At 48.3% G+C, this 16,704-nt stretch overlaps 1 protein-coding gene across 1 annotated transcript in view; it reads right to left on the reverse strand.

Annotated features, from left to right (window-relative positions):
- SHROOM3 (shroom family member 3) overlaps positions 1-16,704 on the reverse strand; it is a 65,462-nt gene that overhangs the window by 3,876 nt on the left and 44,882 nt on the right. Inside the window, exons 6-9 of the mRNA XM_012650968.1 lie at positions 16,237-16,649; positions 14,681-15,187; positions 12,441-12,591; positions 1,748-2,020 (exon numbers count right to left, since the gene is read on the reverse strand). Coding sequence (XP_012506422.1) covers positions 1,748-2,020; positions 12,441-12,591; positions 14,681-15,187; positions 16,237-16,649 — 1,344 coding nt within the window. The remainder of the gene's footprint in view (positions 1-1,747; positions 2,021-12,440; positions 12,592-14,680; positions 15,188-16,236; positions 16,650-16,704) is intronic.

Genomic DNA, 16,704 nt, shown 5'->3' on the forward strand with positions numbered 1-16,704 from the left:
TTAGTTGTCCAGCTAATTTCTTTCTATTTTTAGTAGAGATGGGGTCTCGCTCTTGCTCAGGCTGGTCTCGAACTCCTGAGCTCAAACAATTCACCGGCCTTGGCCTCCCAGAGTGCTAGGATTACAGGCGTGAGCCACCGCGCCCGGCCTGCAAATCATTCTTAAACACGTCCTCTTTTTGTCCATGATATTCCTTCTAAATGCTGAGACCCTTCCCCTCTTAGTCCACTTAGAATTAAGAAATTCTTCTAAACTCTACTTAGGAGCCGTGTGAAGTCTTTCCTGACCCACGCGCCGACCCGAGGAGCGTCTGTGGCTGGGTCTGCTGGCCGCGCTGTCGCGTACGGCTGCTCCTTCCATGCTGCCTCCCCCGAGATGCTGCCAGTCCCTTGAGGGGGGACTCCTAGCACACACAGCACCTGACACCTGATGGGTTCTCATCGGCTGTTTGTCAGGCAGGAGGATGAGGAAAGGATGGCACTTTTGAGCTAGGACTTACCGGACAATTTCTAGATGAGGAAGCGAAGGCTCAGCACACTCACGTGAGACGGACGCTCACTGAGGTTAGAGCTGCGGACAGTTCTTGAGTGCTTAGAGGCACGTTCCTAAATGCTTATGACCTGGACTTTTTAAAATCCTTTTAAAACCTATTTGAAAAAAGACACCTTTCCTTTTCATGCAATATATTAGGAGAAATTACTGGAAAACCCATGACAGCAATAAAAGAGAAAGATGTGGATAGCTACACATAGAAGGATCCAGAAAGCGGAGGAGCCCCTGCATGGCCAGAGTACTTATCTTCCAGAGCAGCGGTCTCCAACGTTTTTGGCACCAGGGACCGTTTTCATGGAAGACAATTCTTCCATGGACGGGGGTGGGGATGGTTTCGGGATGATTCAAGCGCATTATTCATTGTGCAATTTCTATTATTATTACGTTGTAATATATAACGAAGTAATTATACAACTCGCCATCGGCTGGGGACCCCTGTTCTAGAGCATATATAGTTATATCCACTGTTTATCGTCTGAATTCCCTTGGTAAGTTAATGCCACAAGGGCAGGGATCTGTCGGCTTTGCTCACGAACGTATCCGCTGAGTGGCGCTGCAGACACCCAGCCGACGTTTGCTGCGTGGAGGAGAATGCTCTGCAGCTACGCAGGGATTACGAGCCGGGCTCCGGGCTCTGGTGCACACTGACCGGCCTGCTGTGAGGATTCGCTGAGACTCTGCACCACGCGTGCGAGCCCGCAGAGCCTACGCAGGAAGCACCGGGCAAGGCGTGCCCCACGTGACCGCCCTGTGCTGCGTGTCCTCTTCCTTCCAGCAGGGGAGCAAGGGAGCAAGGGAGCCAGCGCAGGGCTGGGCGCGGGGATCACACGCAGATGCCCCTAGCCTTGAGCTCCTGTCCTGCCCCTTCCTGATCCAACAGTTGGGTTGTCCCTTTCTCTGTTTAATGTTAACACCCATCCTGCTTTTGTTTTTTTGGGAAAGAAGAGGAAGACAATTGGGAGGGAAGAAACTCTGGCACCTGTGTTCTTATTTCCCAAGTATTCCCTGAGCCTTGAGCGTCAGCACCTTCTCCTCCGTTTCCTGGTTATCTATACGTTACACTCTCTCCTTGCCCCAAAGAGACCCTTTCAAATCTCTGGGACAAGACTGCCCCAGGTCTTCTCGAGAGAAGAGCTGCGTCTGTGTTCGCAGCTCAGAGGGAGGACCTGCCCAGCTGCACTGCGAGGCCACCTACCCTTTCTTCACTGCTGGCATCGTCACCCAGGCTGCTAAGGACGTTCTCGACGCGGGCCAGGCGCCCTGAGAGGGACAGCAGCAGGTTTACCACCTTGTCCAGGTCCCCCACGAACATCCTGTACTTGTCGAACTCGTTGGGCTTGCACAGCTCACGGATCAAAGCCTCCACCTCTTCTCCCAGGGCATTATTGAGCTTGATGTCCACGAGCAGACTCCCCTTTGCTTCCTGGAGGGTCTCGAGCTTGTGGGTGAGGCTTCCGATGAGCTCGGCCTGCGAAGACAGGAGAGACGGCGAAGATCAGCCTGCGGCTGCCAACGGCAGGAGGGCTCGCGCCCCCGCCACGTCTGTCTTGCCTTAAGATCAGCTCGACCCTCCCTTATTGCACAGGGACTGCCCCCAGCGTTAGGCCCGAAATGCTGTCCCTCCCCGACCCTGCTCAGTCCTCATGATCACACGCCACCTCTCACTGTTTTCCCACTGTGTGCAGCTTTCTGCTGACTTTGAAAAGTCTTTTCAAGATGGGCTCTCGTTTGAGCCTCACAATACCGTGGGTAAGCAGGCAGCCAGGCTGAGCATCATTCTTGTTTCATAAATGGAGAAGTCAAGAGTCACAGGAATTAAGAGACTCGCCCAGGGTCTCAGAGCTGACGCGACTACTGATCGCAGCTGCCATGCATGGAGCAGCGACGTGCGCCGCACACTGCGGAGAAGCCCCACGGTGGTTCCCGCGTCCTGACCTCCCCGCAGTCGAGCCACAGATCCGCTCTCACGCGCACGCAGCGAGCGGGCAACGAGGGCTCTGCGAGGCGAGGGGCCTAAGGCAGGGGCACCCGCGGGAGGGCTGCCTCGAACTCGGGCCGGTCTGACGCCAGGGGCCCCTCGCGCGGCCAGGAATACTGACGCCGAGACCTTTACCAGAAAGTCAGGCCCTCGTTCTTTCTGCCTCACCTCACTGTCTCCAGCCATCGGCTGTGCCATTTGACAGCTTAATCACAAATTTCTGTACCTATAAAACAGGGTTACACAAACATCCAATATATTTAACTGCAGAATGAAGTAAATGTCTTAGTGGCTTCAAATCTGACTTCATTCATGTTAAGTATCTCCTTTTGCACAGGAGAAACTGAACTCTATGGTTTTTACAATTAGCCTTTCATTTTTCTCTTAGCCTAAAGTAGCCAAGTGGAAAAAGGACATAATCTTTGTTGGTTGAAACCTATTTCTTTACCAAGAGAGAAGGTTCCAGTTCAAAAATTGTGTGTGTCTACATACACACCAAGTTGGGTGGCTTCAACTGGAAGTGTGGTTAAAAATAAAGGTCACAACCTTGTTGTTGGAGGATACCTTTAAAAAAGGAAAAAAATCCAGGGAAAATATAAATATTTTTGACTCACAGAATTAAAGGGTACTGACAACTTTTTGTACTATTTCTTCAACATTGGCAACAGTGAAGGTCCGTCACGAATAAAATCACAATGACATAGTGAAATATTTATTTCTTCATCATCTGCTCATTTGGAGCTGGACCATCAGAGGAACTTCAGTGTTAGGTTCGTAATGTCCTTGCAATGACCAGCTCTGGCTTTAATGCTGACGTTTTTTTGTCTCAATATGCCTAGTCCCAGAGCCTGGGTGGCTAAAACGTTGACATCTCATCATGCGGTATGATCTTTGGCTTTCCTCAAGTTGTTTAGACTAAGTCAACGCAAAAGACAATTGTAGTAGTGGGAAAAAATGTACAGTGTATAAGCATATGAGCCCAGAAAAATGCAGTGTGAGAGAATATTGTTTAATGTTAATTATTTAATTTTCCTTATCTTCTGGAAAACTCCATTGTTTCCCAAACAAGCAATTCTGGCTGGCAGCTATGGTATTTGCCTGCAAGATGACATGCTGGTACCTCCAGCAAAACACCTAGCAGAATGTGATCTTTATTGTGATATCGGTTCATGTGAAAAGAATAGCAAGGACACTGGAATGGAAAGCAGAAGGAAAAATAAACGCTGCATGCTGCTGTTTCCCAACATTCTTGTTGGACCAGGTAAGACAAGCCAAAAGTCATTATTTCTGTTTTTCAGCTAGATAATGAGAGAGACTAACATCTACGTGAAGTCAGCCCAGGGGTTTTTAAGCTTGTAGGGGTGCATTTCTAGATGTTACTGGATGATACTTTCTTACAGAAAACAAAACATTCTTACCCCTCCAATCTCAGGAAAAGGCCTTTGGCTAATTCAAATTTTTGGCATCCATTTCAACCTTGTGTCTTGAGAAGTATATTATCTAGAAAATACTACTTACAGACCAACTAGTGGAAAGAAGATGTAACAGCCTCATGTTTTTCTTTATTCCCATATGATTTATTTTGAAACTACTGTGTGTCATTTCTAGAAGGCACTAAAGGCACTTTTATTAATAATCGATGTTTTTAAGAAATCCTCATGGCTCTCAATGGCTGGTACCTTAAGGGACACGTGTGATGCTTATCAATTTGCAAGGATAGTAGTCTGTCCTTGCAGTGGGCTGAGTGGCGGGAGAGGGGAGAACTCAGCTCCTTGAGGACATCGGCAGGACTCGGGGCAGCTCTGAGTGCAGTTCAGGGGCTCAAAAGAGCTTGACACAGCTGCACGGCAGCCGGGAACCAGGCTCAGTCTCATCCCGTCTTTCCTTCCCAGAGACATCAACGCCAGTGTGTCTGTCACAGGAGCTTGGTGTAACAGAATGAGATGAAAATGTCTAGGACTGATACAGGGAGGCTTCTGTAGGAGGAACCAATATACGTTTTGAGGCATTTTCATTTTTTTTGTTCTGTGTGAGAGACAGGGTCTTGGTCTGTTGCCTGGGCTAGAGTGCAGTGGCATCATCATAGCTCACTGCGACCTCAAACTCCTGGGCTCAAGTGATCCTTCATCTCAGCCTCCCAAGCAGCCTGGACTATGGGGCGTGTGCCACCACACCAGGCTAATTTTTCTATTTTTTGTAGAGATAGGGTCTTGCTATGTTGCCCTAGTTGGTCTTGAACTCCTGGCTTCAAGCAATCCTCCCACCTCAGCCTCCCAAAGTGCTGGGATGACAGGCGTAAGCCACATTCTCATTTCTGAGAGCTGTTTGCTGGGCTATGATGGGATATCTCAGAGCTCAGCCACCGGTGCTAAGGTAAGTATTACTGAGCGGTCACGTCAGTCACTCTCAGCTGAATGTGACTTATTTGGATGGCACCTGGAATTTTTTTTTTACTCTACCAAGCCCTTAAAAAAAGGTATTTGAGTAACTGAAGGCAACGAAGGAAACCTGGCTGTACTAAATAGCCATTTATTTGACAGGCAAGTCTCTTAAAAAAAAACAACAACAACAACAAAAAAAACTCCTACCAATTCCTACCAGCAGAATTCACTGGGGGAAGAAGAAGAGGTGTGGGATTTTTTTGTTTTTTAAATAACACTAGTCTCTCAGGAGCTTCTTAATTTGTAAAAATCATTGACATTTATCCACTTAACTTCTCATCTGGCATAAACTGTTAACTCGCCCTGCACAGAGATGCCATTTATAAGGGTTCTTTCTGTAAACATAGCTGTGCAGCCCCTCCCCCGCACCGCACCACCTGTGTGCAGAAAACCCTGAGCTGGGCCCTTCCTCGCTGCAGCAGGCTGAGCACTGAAGCAGAGTCAGGAGACTGATGGGAAATTCACCATCAGGCAAGACTCTGGACCTTCTGTGTCTTGGTTAATCAAAGCAAGAGGATAATAATGCCTGCCTAAAACTAATAATAATGTCTAATTATCGAGCTCCTTCTCTGTGCCAGGCACTAGTTAAATGTTTCACTGTTCAGTTACTACTTGTAATAACCCAGTGAGATCGGTATCATTACCATTTTACTGATGAAGAAAGTGAGGCAGATGAGGTTATTTAACTTGCCCCAGCCCATACAGTTCGTAAGTGGCAGAGCCAGGCTTCAAAGTAGATCATCTGGCTTCAGGGTTCAGATTTTAAATCACTACATTAAAATAGCTCATAAGAATGTTATGAGGCTCAAATGAAACAGGCTGGTGCACGCACTTTGGAAAACAGGAGGCTGTGTGTGCTATCACGTGATTAGAGGACAATGTGAGGTACACACCCACTCATTTTAAGGAGACCCCTCTAAGGGGAACACCCAACTTCTCCCCGACCCCGCCCACAAGACTGCGTTGCTGTCTGCACAGAGAACTTGTGCGGACGGTGCTGGCCTCCGTTGTCTGTCTTTATCTCAAACCAGAGTCACGCAGGACCACTGGGCAAGGCTGGGGTTTAGGAATGCAGTGGAAGTCAGGCTTCTGCTGGTAAAAACCAGGGCTAGAGAAAGCCGTCTCCACCGCGCAGGCTTGGTTGTTCCTTTGTTTGCTCTTACACGGGAGGATCCCGGCAGCAGCAGCACGTCACCGGGTCCCTTAGCTACATTTCTCCCGAGAGAGTACAGCCACTGCATCAAACCTCCACCCCTGGCTGCATGACCCGATCACAGAAAGATCATGGGGACCTGGCTGCTATTTCAAATATTCTCTGGCACGTTCTCTGTCAAGAGTGGTTCTTTATGGTTTCCTGTTGGGAAGGCTTGTGACCAGAAAGTCGTCCTATCTACGTAGCATGGTCTCTTGGTTCCAGTTATCAGGGATGTTTGATAACACACCAGAAACAATATTAAATCTCTCCAAATTCAACTGAACTCATCACCTCCCCTCCCCAGCTTGGTCTCCCTGTTTTCCTTGTTTGAGTTGTGGCATCACCTGGGCCTGGAGCCCGGGAGGCAGCCCTCACTCTGCCTCTCTTCCACCTGCTACGTCTCATCTCTCGGGAGGTTCTCCCATTTCATGTCTTCATTTGATTAACTGCTCTTTCACTGCCCTGCCCTGACACCCCCTCCTCACTGTCCTGGATGGCTGTGCGACCCGCCCCGCCAAGGACCCTCCTGCCAGAGTGACTTCTCTAAAATGCAAATCTGCCAGGACTCTGCCTCCTGATAAGCCCTGGGGGGCACCAGCCCCCTGTTCCTCTCCCCCACTTGCTACAACTGAACCCCTGGTTCTGAAGAGCTCTCTGGAAAGTCAACCACAGCAGGGACGGGGGAGGGCAGTCATCCCTGAAGTGCAACCCATGATGGGGGTTAGATTTCCTGTTTTTTCTCCCCTCTTTTACGTTCTACCTCTGACCTGAAGATGCCCCGGTGCAGAGCTGCTCGCAGGGAGAGAGCCCTGCCCTTAAAACCCGAGGACGCGGGGGCCTCTGAGCTGCAGGGGTGGGAGGCCTGCTCTGTGCCCCCAGGAGCTGCACTGCAGTGTGGCACAGGCACCCGAAACCCCAAGAGAAAACCCTTCCTTCCGGTCAGAGCACCGAGGGAAAGGAAACCCCATTACTTTTTCCCTCTTTCCAGTGAGGGTGGTCCTGGTCACACGGGCTGCTCTAACACCACGAGAACCTGTCTGTCTAGCCGGAGCACGAGGAGAAGGGGTCCCTGGGAGCGTGGGGACAACAGTGGACAGGATGGCGCTGGGAAAGACGCCCTGATTCTGTGCACGAACTGACCCAAGTCACAGGCTCCCCTTCAAGCCGCACATGTGTGCAGACCGACCCTGAAAGGGCAGACACGGGACAGACTGGCACAACACGGCGAAGTCTCTGAACGTGGAATTGACATTGGAACCGTCATGCGAGGGTGACACGGAACTTGCGGTCTGACCCCGACTAGGCTGCCTGCCTGCTAAAACAAAAGCATCATCAACATTCTTTAGAGGATTTTAACAGGACCCAGAGTCTCGCAACATAATATTCGAAATGTTCAGAATACAAAATTACCCACTATACAAAGAACCAGTAAAATGATGACCAATTCTCAGGAGAAAAGGCGAATCAATCAACAGGTGCTAACACTGAGATAACCCAAAGTCTTTAAACCAGCTTTTATAACCATGTTCCATGATAAAAGTAAACACTTTTGAAATGAAAAGACAGCCATGAAATTTTAGAACTGAAAACTATGATATTTTAAATTAAAAAAAAAATCACTGGCAGGATGGAGATGGGAAAATCAATGAACTAGAAGACAGACCAGTAGAAATCATCCAATCTGTAGAACTGAAAGGAAACAGATTTTTTAAAAAAACGAACAGAACTTCAGGGACTTGTGGCACAACATGAACAGGTCTGATATTCTCACTGGAGTCCTGAGGAGAGAGATCAATGCGTGCAAAAAATTTGAAGACACGATGGCTGAAAACGTCCAGAATTTGATGTCAGACATAGGTTTACAGAATCAAGAATGGTCAGCAAACCCCAAATAGGATAAACTCAAAGAAAACCAGGCCCATACATATCATAATCAAAACGCTGAAAATTAAAGAGGGCAGCCAGGGAAGAAAAACACACTACACAATGGAGGAACGAATATTTAAATGACTGCATTTTTCATCAGAAACCATGGAAGCAAGAAGAAAGTTTTCGAGTACTGAAAGAAAAGAACAGTCAACCCAGAATTTCATATCTAATGGAAATACATTCTTAGATGAAGAAAACTGAAAGAATCAGTCACCAGCAGACCTATTCTAAAAGAAATACTAAAGGACATTTCCAGGCAGAGAGGAAGCAAAACCAGAGGGAGGCCTGGAACTTCAGGAATGAAGGAGGAGCAACAGCGGGGGCAGCAGAACCAGAGGGCTCCCACGGGATCTCTTGGAGAAAGGCAATTCTGAGGAACAACAGATTCTTTTTGTCTTTTGAACCATTTCTCTAAGTCTCTGAAGCCAAAGTCTTTTGGCCTGCAGATTAGGGAATCATGTGATATGTTTAAGTAGAATTTTCCTTAATAGATATGGCAGGATTCAGCCAAAGAATGGGCGCTGTAATCGTTACATTGTCTTTAGTTTCTATGTATGTCAGAAGTTTAGACAATGAAAGCGTTTCATATTTTAGTAATACCTACTTGCAATATTATTTATCATGTAGGATAAATGGAAAATATATCAAAGTAGAACTAATTTAAACGCTATTTTCAAATTTTAAAATACTTATTAAAAACCAAAACTCTAGTTTCCATTGACTGAGTTTCATGCCTAGAAATACATCCTGAGTTATTAATAACTTTAAATATTAGGTAACAAATTATTACTTTGCAAAAGTTGGTAGAAGGCTATATTCTGCCTTGGAACAATCTTAGGGAATGAATATTGACCAAGCATCATATTTTAACCATCATTAGAAAAGCTTGTACATCAGGAAGAAAATTACATTTTCAACCTTATGCTGAGTATTTTAACAGATGCTTTCGTTATTATTTAAAGCTCACCGTTTTTTGTTTCCAAATCAGATATGTAAATATGACGCTATTGAAACTCTGTTACGTAAGTGTAACCAGCAGTTCATTAACGGAAAAATCCCAAAGGGTTCTCCACTGCCAAGTGGTCAAACCCAAACTTCACCATTTCACCCAAAGTTATGTGACCTCATGACCTTCTGGCCCTGTTCATAGGACAAACTCAAAGAAAACCAGGCCCATACACGTCATAATCAAAGAATGATTCCAGCCTCATCTCCTACCCTTCATGGCCTGCCTTTGGTATTGTCTAAATTTGGCAACTTTTTATTTAGATATCAAACCCCTTGAAGTATCTTTCTTCACTAACCACACATTCTCTCTGCTTTTTCATATCTCTGGGTTTTCCCCCCATGCTTTTTCCCTTTTCTCTTGAATGCTCCCTTTTCTCCTGTCCTGACTCACCCCGACACATTCTTCAGCACTGAGCTCAGTTTTCACTCCTCCAAGAAGCCGTCCCTGACTCTGCCCTCTTGGGTTGGGCGCTGGTCCCCTGGGCTCCCCTAGCTCATTCCATCTGTCAGAAGATCCACAACCTTGTACTACAATAATCCCTCTCCCTCGCCAGTCCAAAAGCTGCAGGAGAGCAGACACCGTCTTATCCGTGTCTGCATTTCCCAAGGCAGAGCAGAGTGGCTGGAACCAAGAAAGAGAGTTCTGTTTAGGAGCCCAACATCTTACACTCACAAGGTGACTTCAACCCCCAGGCCATGTGCAGCCCTGGAAGAAAGAACCTAAGGGAGCAGGAACCAGAGGAAATTCTGAGCAGCTGCTGAGGCTCTCATTAACTACGTACCCTGTTCTCACCTTTCTGCCTCCAGGAAGAGCCAGACAAGCCCAGAGGGCAATGGGCATTCCTTCTGGGGCTGTGGGCAACGCGTTCCAGGGTGGAGAGGGAAGCAACTGTGCATTGCTTTTCCTCCTAAGACTGATTTAGAAAAACAGAGAGCTGCCTACAAGGAACCTTCTTACTAAACATCTTAACGTGGAAGATACCAGATGCCACCAACATTGGCATATTTATATGACATCACCTTAAACACTTCCCTAGTAAGAACAAGATGTGACAGTCATGCTGTCTTACACCTTACAGCTTAAAAAGCATATTAACATACCTTAGTTAATTTGACCCAACGACCACCCAGTGAGGGATCATCACTTTCATTCTGTAAGGAAAACTGAGGGTCAAGAAAAATTCAACCTACTTGCTTCACTTTATTCGAGCCCAGTTTTTTTTTCCTGAGTTCTCATCCCACGACCTGCCATTCAAGTCCTAGCCATGCCCAGCCCTGCCTAGCTTCTGCGATAGGTGCTCTCAGGATAGAATGGCTGTAGCCCCTAATCCTGTGGCCCTTCCACAGTGGCGCTCTTGCTATTTTTCATCAGTTAGATGATAAAATCCAACTGGGAGTTTTGTACTTTACAATTCCATTCAACAAATGTTTATCGAGCACGTGCGGAGTGTCAGGCCTGGGCTGTGTCCATGGGGAGATGTCCTCTCCCTAGAGCCCCATTCACCCTGCCCGCGAGTGGGCGCTGTCCTCTGGAGCCTGTCACTCCGTAGAAAGGCACCGCAAAAGACTCGAGCCTCCTCAGTCCTCAAATCACTGACGAGGTTGTCCTCATACTTTTATTTTAAAATTGGTTTTGATTTCAAACTCTAGCTCTGGTTAGTCAGACCCAGAGAATCTCTGTTTCTACTCAGTTCCCAGGGCCGCAAAGCTTAGAAGCAGCTGACTTAGAAGCAATTTTTAGCAGGCTCTCGGGTCAGACAGACTTAAATTCTGACGTTACCATCTGTCAACTGTGTGGCCCCAGCCCTTAACGTCACTTCAGCATAAGATGTGGCAATACAGGCGTCAGAGGAGTTTTGTGCAAATAAAGACAATACAGCCCTGTGTAAAAAACACAGCCCACCTGGAATGTAACAGACGTACCTGGTGTTATTTCCCATGATATTCCTTCATATTCTCAGTCTAAAAATACTTTTTGCCACATAATGCTCAGAGTGAAAGGGTGATAATGAAATGGTGGAACAGCAGTTAAAAAATAAGATGGGGAGGAGAAAGCAACGAGCGATTTGCCACACTGCCACTGTAAAGCAGTCTACGGCAGAAACCAAAACAACAAAAACTCTACAAAGTGCCCGGATGCCATGGCAACCTGGCCCATGTAATGGTGTATACATAGCTCTCTCTTTGGGATAAACATAGACGGACCAGGAGCAAAGTGGTCTTATTTCCATTTGGAGGACCCATGACACGGGGCACTCAGCATGGCTGAGGTAGGTATATGGGGGGGTGCCCACAGTGGCTGCATCAGCATGTTGCCTGTGAGCCCACAGAGCAGGAGCACAGAGCACCACCAACGAGGTGCTTCTAGAATCCCTCCTGTCCATTGCTCCCTGCTCCTAGGGTCTCTATCCTGTGGTTTCATCCCAGCAGACAAGCAAGAAGGCTTGGGACACACAGAGAATAAAATAGAGGGGCTTGGGACACACACTACGGAATAAATGAACTAGAATCACATCAGAAAGTTTCTCCTCGAGTGAGTGCCACTGAAAACCGCTTACATTCCAGGCTCAGCAAGAAGCAAGGAGCATGGGGAGCCTGGACACAGCAGAAGCAGCGCCCCCAGGGCTGTGGGGAAAGCGGAATGGTGAGAACTTTCCCTGCAGACACAGCCTGGCCTAGCGCTCCATGGTATGTGGGAAGGCAGCGGCGGTGGCAGCAGCAGCATGGGTCGTTTTAAAAATGTCTAACATTTGAAATTTCTGTAGGAGTATTAAATGCTAACAACTGAATTCCAATACCTCTCTTTCAAGCTATTCATTGAAGTACTGCAAAGAGAGCTGTGGAATACATAAAGGTTAACGTTACCTTTTCTCAAAAGTGTCATTTGACAGTTGGCCTCTTTCCCTAAACAAAGTGCTTAGATTTTCTAGTTTTCCTGCTGACCATGAAACTTGAAATAGAAATCACGCAGACCGCTGGCACCGGCCGATCGCGTGCTAAGAACAGGGCCAGTGCTGGACGCAGAGGCTGGGACTTGGGTTCTAATCCCAGCTATGAGACTTTCAGGAAGTAACTTAATCCCTCCAGGCTCCACTTTTGTCATCTGTGGAAGTAGAGACAACAGTAGCTTACCTGCCCTGTCTGCTCACAAGAGAGCTGTGAGGAAGCTGGTTAAAGGGCCGTGAAAGTCCAGAGCCTAATCGTGGTTTGGGCAGGCTTTGGTGATGCAACAGGTCCCTTCCCCTCTTGCCTTATGGGGCTGGTAACCCCGCTGGTCACAAGGGCCTTGACCGTCTCTCTGGGGAGAGCAGACAAGGGCACCCCTTTCTTTATTTACCTTCTTTTCGTTGACATCTGCCTGCTCCTCTTCCTCATTCGCTTCTGCAGGCATCTCTTTGATCTTGTTCAAAAGTTCGGCCTTGGGAGCAGACACGCTGTAGTAGGCAGGGCAGGTGACCAGCATGCCCACTGCCTCCTTGTCCCCACTCCTGGACCACAGAAAGCACAAAGTACACCACACACGTCACTGATCAGAAGCTTCGTTTCATTGCAGACGTCTGTCCACTCAGAAATGCGTAAAATTCTACTTCATTTCTTTCTCAGAAGTCAGTATGAATTACTAAATATTTACTAACGAGTGATTATTATGTTCCGGCTCCTGAAGCCAGGCAAGCATGGGATAGAAAGCCACCAAAGGCAGTACTGGGGTCGTGGCCATGGCCTTCCAGCCGACTCTGCGTGAGACATGTAACCTCCCTGAGTAGTTTTCCTTTTGTGATATAGAGTCAGTATCATTCTCATGTTTATTTCACAGAAAGGCAATGCATAGCCACAACTCAATCAGCGTGAAAGCATTTTCAAGGTGCTGCACAAATCTCAGGTTTTAGGTTAATTATTTGCTACACTTCCTTGGTTACCCATAATCTTTCTGATGCCTACTATATTGTTGCTTGGACACTTACCAATTTTCCTTCTCGAGTAAGGCTGATACACCACATAAGCCTGGGAAACCTAGAGTTTGCTGGTCCACAGTGAGCACAAGATGTAAAATCTACTCATTGATTAAACGATGGGGGGTTTCAAGACTGGATAAAAAACTAGGAATTGAGAAACTTGGTATCCAGCGTTCTCTGTTTTACTGTAATCAAGCTGCATTGCGGACTGTAGTTCAGATGCTACCCACTGAATACATGACTCTCTGAGAGTAAGTTGATTCTCTTGGAGAGGAATTAACTGTTTGGTTGCGTGATACCGTTTAATATTTAGCCCGTCATTTTACTATGGAATAAATAACCACAAAAAATTGTTTCTAGTTTCCTGCTTGATGACTGTCCGTCCCTCTAAACAACGTAACTACATTTAATCCAGCAAATTAAAAAATATGAAAAAGATCTGATATATGTTGTTTTGTTTCGGTTTTCAGATACATCCATTGCATCACAAATGGGCTTGCTGGGCATCTAACCCTTACAATGGCTGCTGGCCGACAGTCTGACACACACCAGGTCAATGCTTATTTTCACCAGGAGATGGCACATGCCCCCCTTTTGAAGTCCTCAGGAAGGTCTCTGCCACAAAAGCTATGTGACCATTGCGCTTTTTTTTTTTCTTTTTGAGATGGAGTCTCGCTCTGTCACCCCGGCTAGAGTGCAGTGTCATCAAATCTCACCAGAACCTCAAACTCCTGGGTTCAAGAGATCCTCCTGGCTCAGCCTCCCAAAGAACTGGGACTGTAGGTGCGTACAATCACACCCGGCTAATTTTTCTATTTTTCGTAGAGATGGGATCTCACTCTTGCCCAGGCAGGTCTAGAACAACTGACCTCAAGTGATCCTCCCGCCTCGGCCTCCCAGAGTACTGGGATTATAGGCGGGAGTCACTGCGCCTGGCCCATTTCACTTCTAAATCAACTAAGAACATACATCCTCGACGGTAATGCTAGGAAATCCTTTTCTAAGAATGCATTTCTAAATTGCTTTGGTCTTTCTACAGCAAGTGGTCAGAGAACGTAACGAGCGCGGTACAACCACTCACGTAAACTGACTGGCACACCCAAAGCAGCGCATCTGTGGGGCCCCGTGGCACCTGGTGGATTGCCACATATATGGCAGGTGCTCAGTGTTTGACAAACATGTGACCCTGGGTAAGCCACCTCACCTCAATTTGTCTGTTTTCCAAATCGGAAAAAGAAGGGGACAGGCACCATGATGAATTAGGAGAGTTCCGACAGCATAACAAATAGCTTGTTAGTACTACACAGCTCTTTCCCTCTCTCCTCCACCAAAACAAAACATGGTGTTCCTGTGAGTGATTTAGGTGGGATCAGTTGGAAATTTCTAACATGCAAGCCCAAATTAGGATGAAATGTTCTCTGTTTCTATTTAGTCTGGAAGCCACTAACTGCTCAGTCCTAGCCTGTCAATCCACATAGTTTTCACTGAAAATGAAAAAGGAAATAAAAACCACTCTCCATCTTTCCCATAGTAGCCCTTTAAGGAACTATCAGCCTACATTGGTCATCGTCCCATGGAAGGAGCTAAACTGTAAGTCTCTCTGGGGACACTGCCAGGGACTCACCTCTTGCCTTCACACCCTGGGAAGCTGACAGTTCTCTGCATGGCCTTCCTCTTTGTGCTGTTCTCCTTCAGCAAGTTACCATCTCGGGGAAACAAACCTTCCATCAGGTCCATGGTTGTCTTCATTCTGGAGTCTGGATCCAAAATGTCTGCCAGAGATTTGTCTTGGTGGACAATTTCCTTGGCCAGAGCCTCAGTTCTGATATCTTCTGAACTCTTCTGAGGATCAGAACTGATTTTCTTTTCTAAACCCTGAGTTCCACCAACTGGATCATAGCTGAGGTTTTGAGTCTGGACGGAAGCTGGCTGCCCTGGGCTCGGCTGCTTGCCAAGGGACCCAGCAAGCTGAGGCTGAACACCCACGACGGAGGGTGGGCTGGACTCGCTGGCCTCTGAACCCTTGACAGAAGTCTGGGGTCTGGAAGCCAGTATCTGACTCCCTTCCAGATGGGCTGCAGGCACATGCCTTTCCCTTGCATTTGTCACCTTGGAAAATTTGCTGGGGCTGCTGGGGATACAAAAACATAGAGAAAGTGGTGAGAAGAGAGTCAAGAGAAGGGTGACAATGGAGGGTGGTGGAAGACTGAGGAGAAGCTTCCCCCAGCAGGAGTAGGGCGAGGTGGTCACTTCTGAGGTTAGTACCCCCTAAACCGCAGCATTCTAACGGGCCGTCCCAAGCCCAGTAGCTGGTCCCAGGGAGGTTGTCATATCCTAAGGAAGACGGAACCATAGGAGTTCAGTTTCGGTGAAGACTGCTGTTAAATCCCAGAGTTTCTGAAAGGTCTAGGTGAACAGAGGCCAGTAGTGGTGAGTCACTCTTTTGGCGTTTAGAGAAAGCCACACTGAAGGTGGTGTCAACAGTGTGTTTTGGTGTTGTGTGAGATCACTTGCCCTGGGGGCTGTGTGCTGGGAAAGGCTTCTTCCCCATTCTTCTGACTTCCAAGAAGAGGTTTCCCCTAAACATTACTGACCTTCAGTCTACTCTTTACTCCTATGAACCGGGAGTGACTTTGGAAAGAGGAGCTGATCATTCACAGCCCAGCCTCCGGGAGTGAGGCTGCCTCGAGGCTGTGTGTGTGTGTGTCTAGTGTGGCCTGTGACAGGCAGGTAAACCTGTTTAACTTGGGGTTCAGTATCAGGAGACCCGATACTTACGTTCAAATAAAAGCCATATTCTTCGATATCAGCTCTATCCGTAATAAAAGTGATATTTTTGTCTTCTATATGCCTTCCTCTTTTGCCTTTTTTCTGAACTGACTCAGAACTTGGACAAGGAAGAGGGATTTATTTGGACACTTTGAACCAATCGCGTCCGGAGAAGTGAACCGTGCCTCCTGGGTTCCGGCTTTCCTGTCGCTACCGGACTGCTCCGTACCCACGGAGCACTAGTGTAACGACCTCCCCGGGCAAACGAGTAAATGAGCAGTTTCGTGCGCTCAGCTTGTATGACAATCTCCGCACCGGGGCTCTCTGGGGCCAGCAGAAGCGAGACCTACTAGTCCTGCTGGTGGGGGGAGCCCCTTCCCTCCGACGGGGGTGCCCGAGCCGCTCACTCACCCCGCACGCGGCACCTCCCGCAGCGCCGGGGCCGGGGGCGGAGGGAAGCCGTCGTCCCAGCGAGCCCAGCCATCTCCCGGGGGCTCCTGGCCCGGTGGAGGCGGCGGGGGTGGCGGAAGAGCTTCCGACGTGGGGCTGGGGGTGGCTGTGGGGCGCCAGTCCTTCGCGAACACTTCGTCGTCGTCCTCGTCCCCCCGAGGTGGCGGGGAGTCCCGCAGGGCCGACTCGGAGATCCGCAGGGAGATCCTCCCTGGAGCCCCGAGAGGCGTGTCGGGGTCGCAAGCCCCGCAGGAACTTGGGGGTCTCTGCTGCTTCCTACGGAGCGTCGGGTCTGCAGACTCGGGCGCGGACTCCGCAGGAAGGCCGTCCTCCCCGGCCGCGGGGGCCCGCTTCGCCTGCGGGGGAGGCCGCTGCGGCGGCCGGGGCCTCCCGCTCGCTCCTGCGCCGGGCCCGCGCTCGGGGCTGCCG

This window comes from Propithecus coquereli, unplaced genomic scaffold (assembly GCF_000956105.1).
Source record: "Propithecus coquereli isolate 6110/MARCELLA unplaced genomic scaffold, Pcoq_1.0 Scaffold343, whole genome shotgun sequence".
NCBI lineage: Eukaryota > Metazoa > Chordata > Mammalia > Primates > Indriidae > Propithecus > Propithecus coquereli.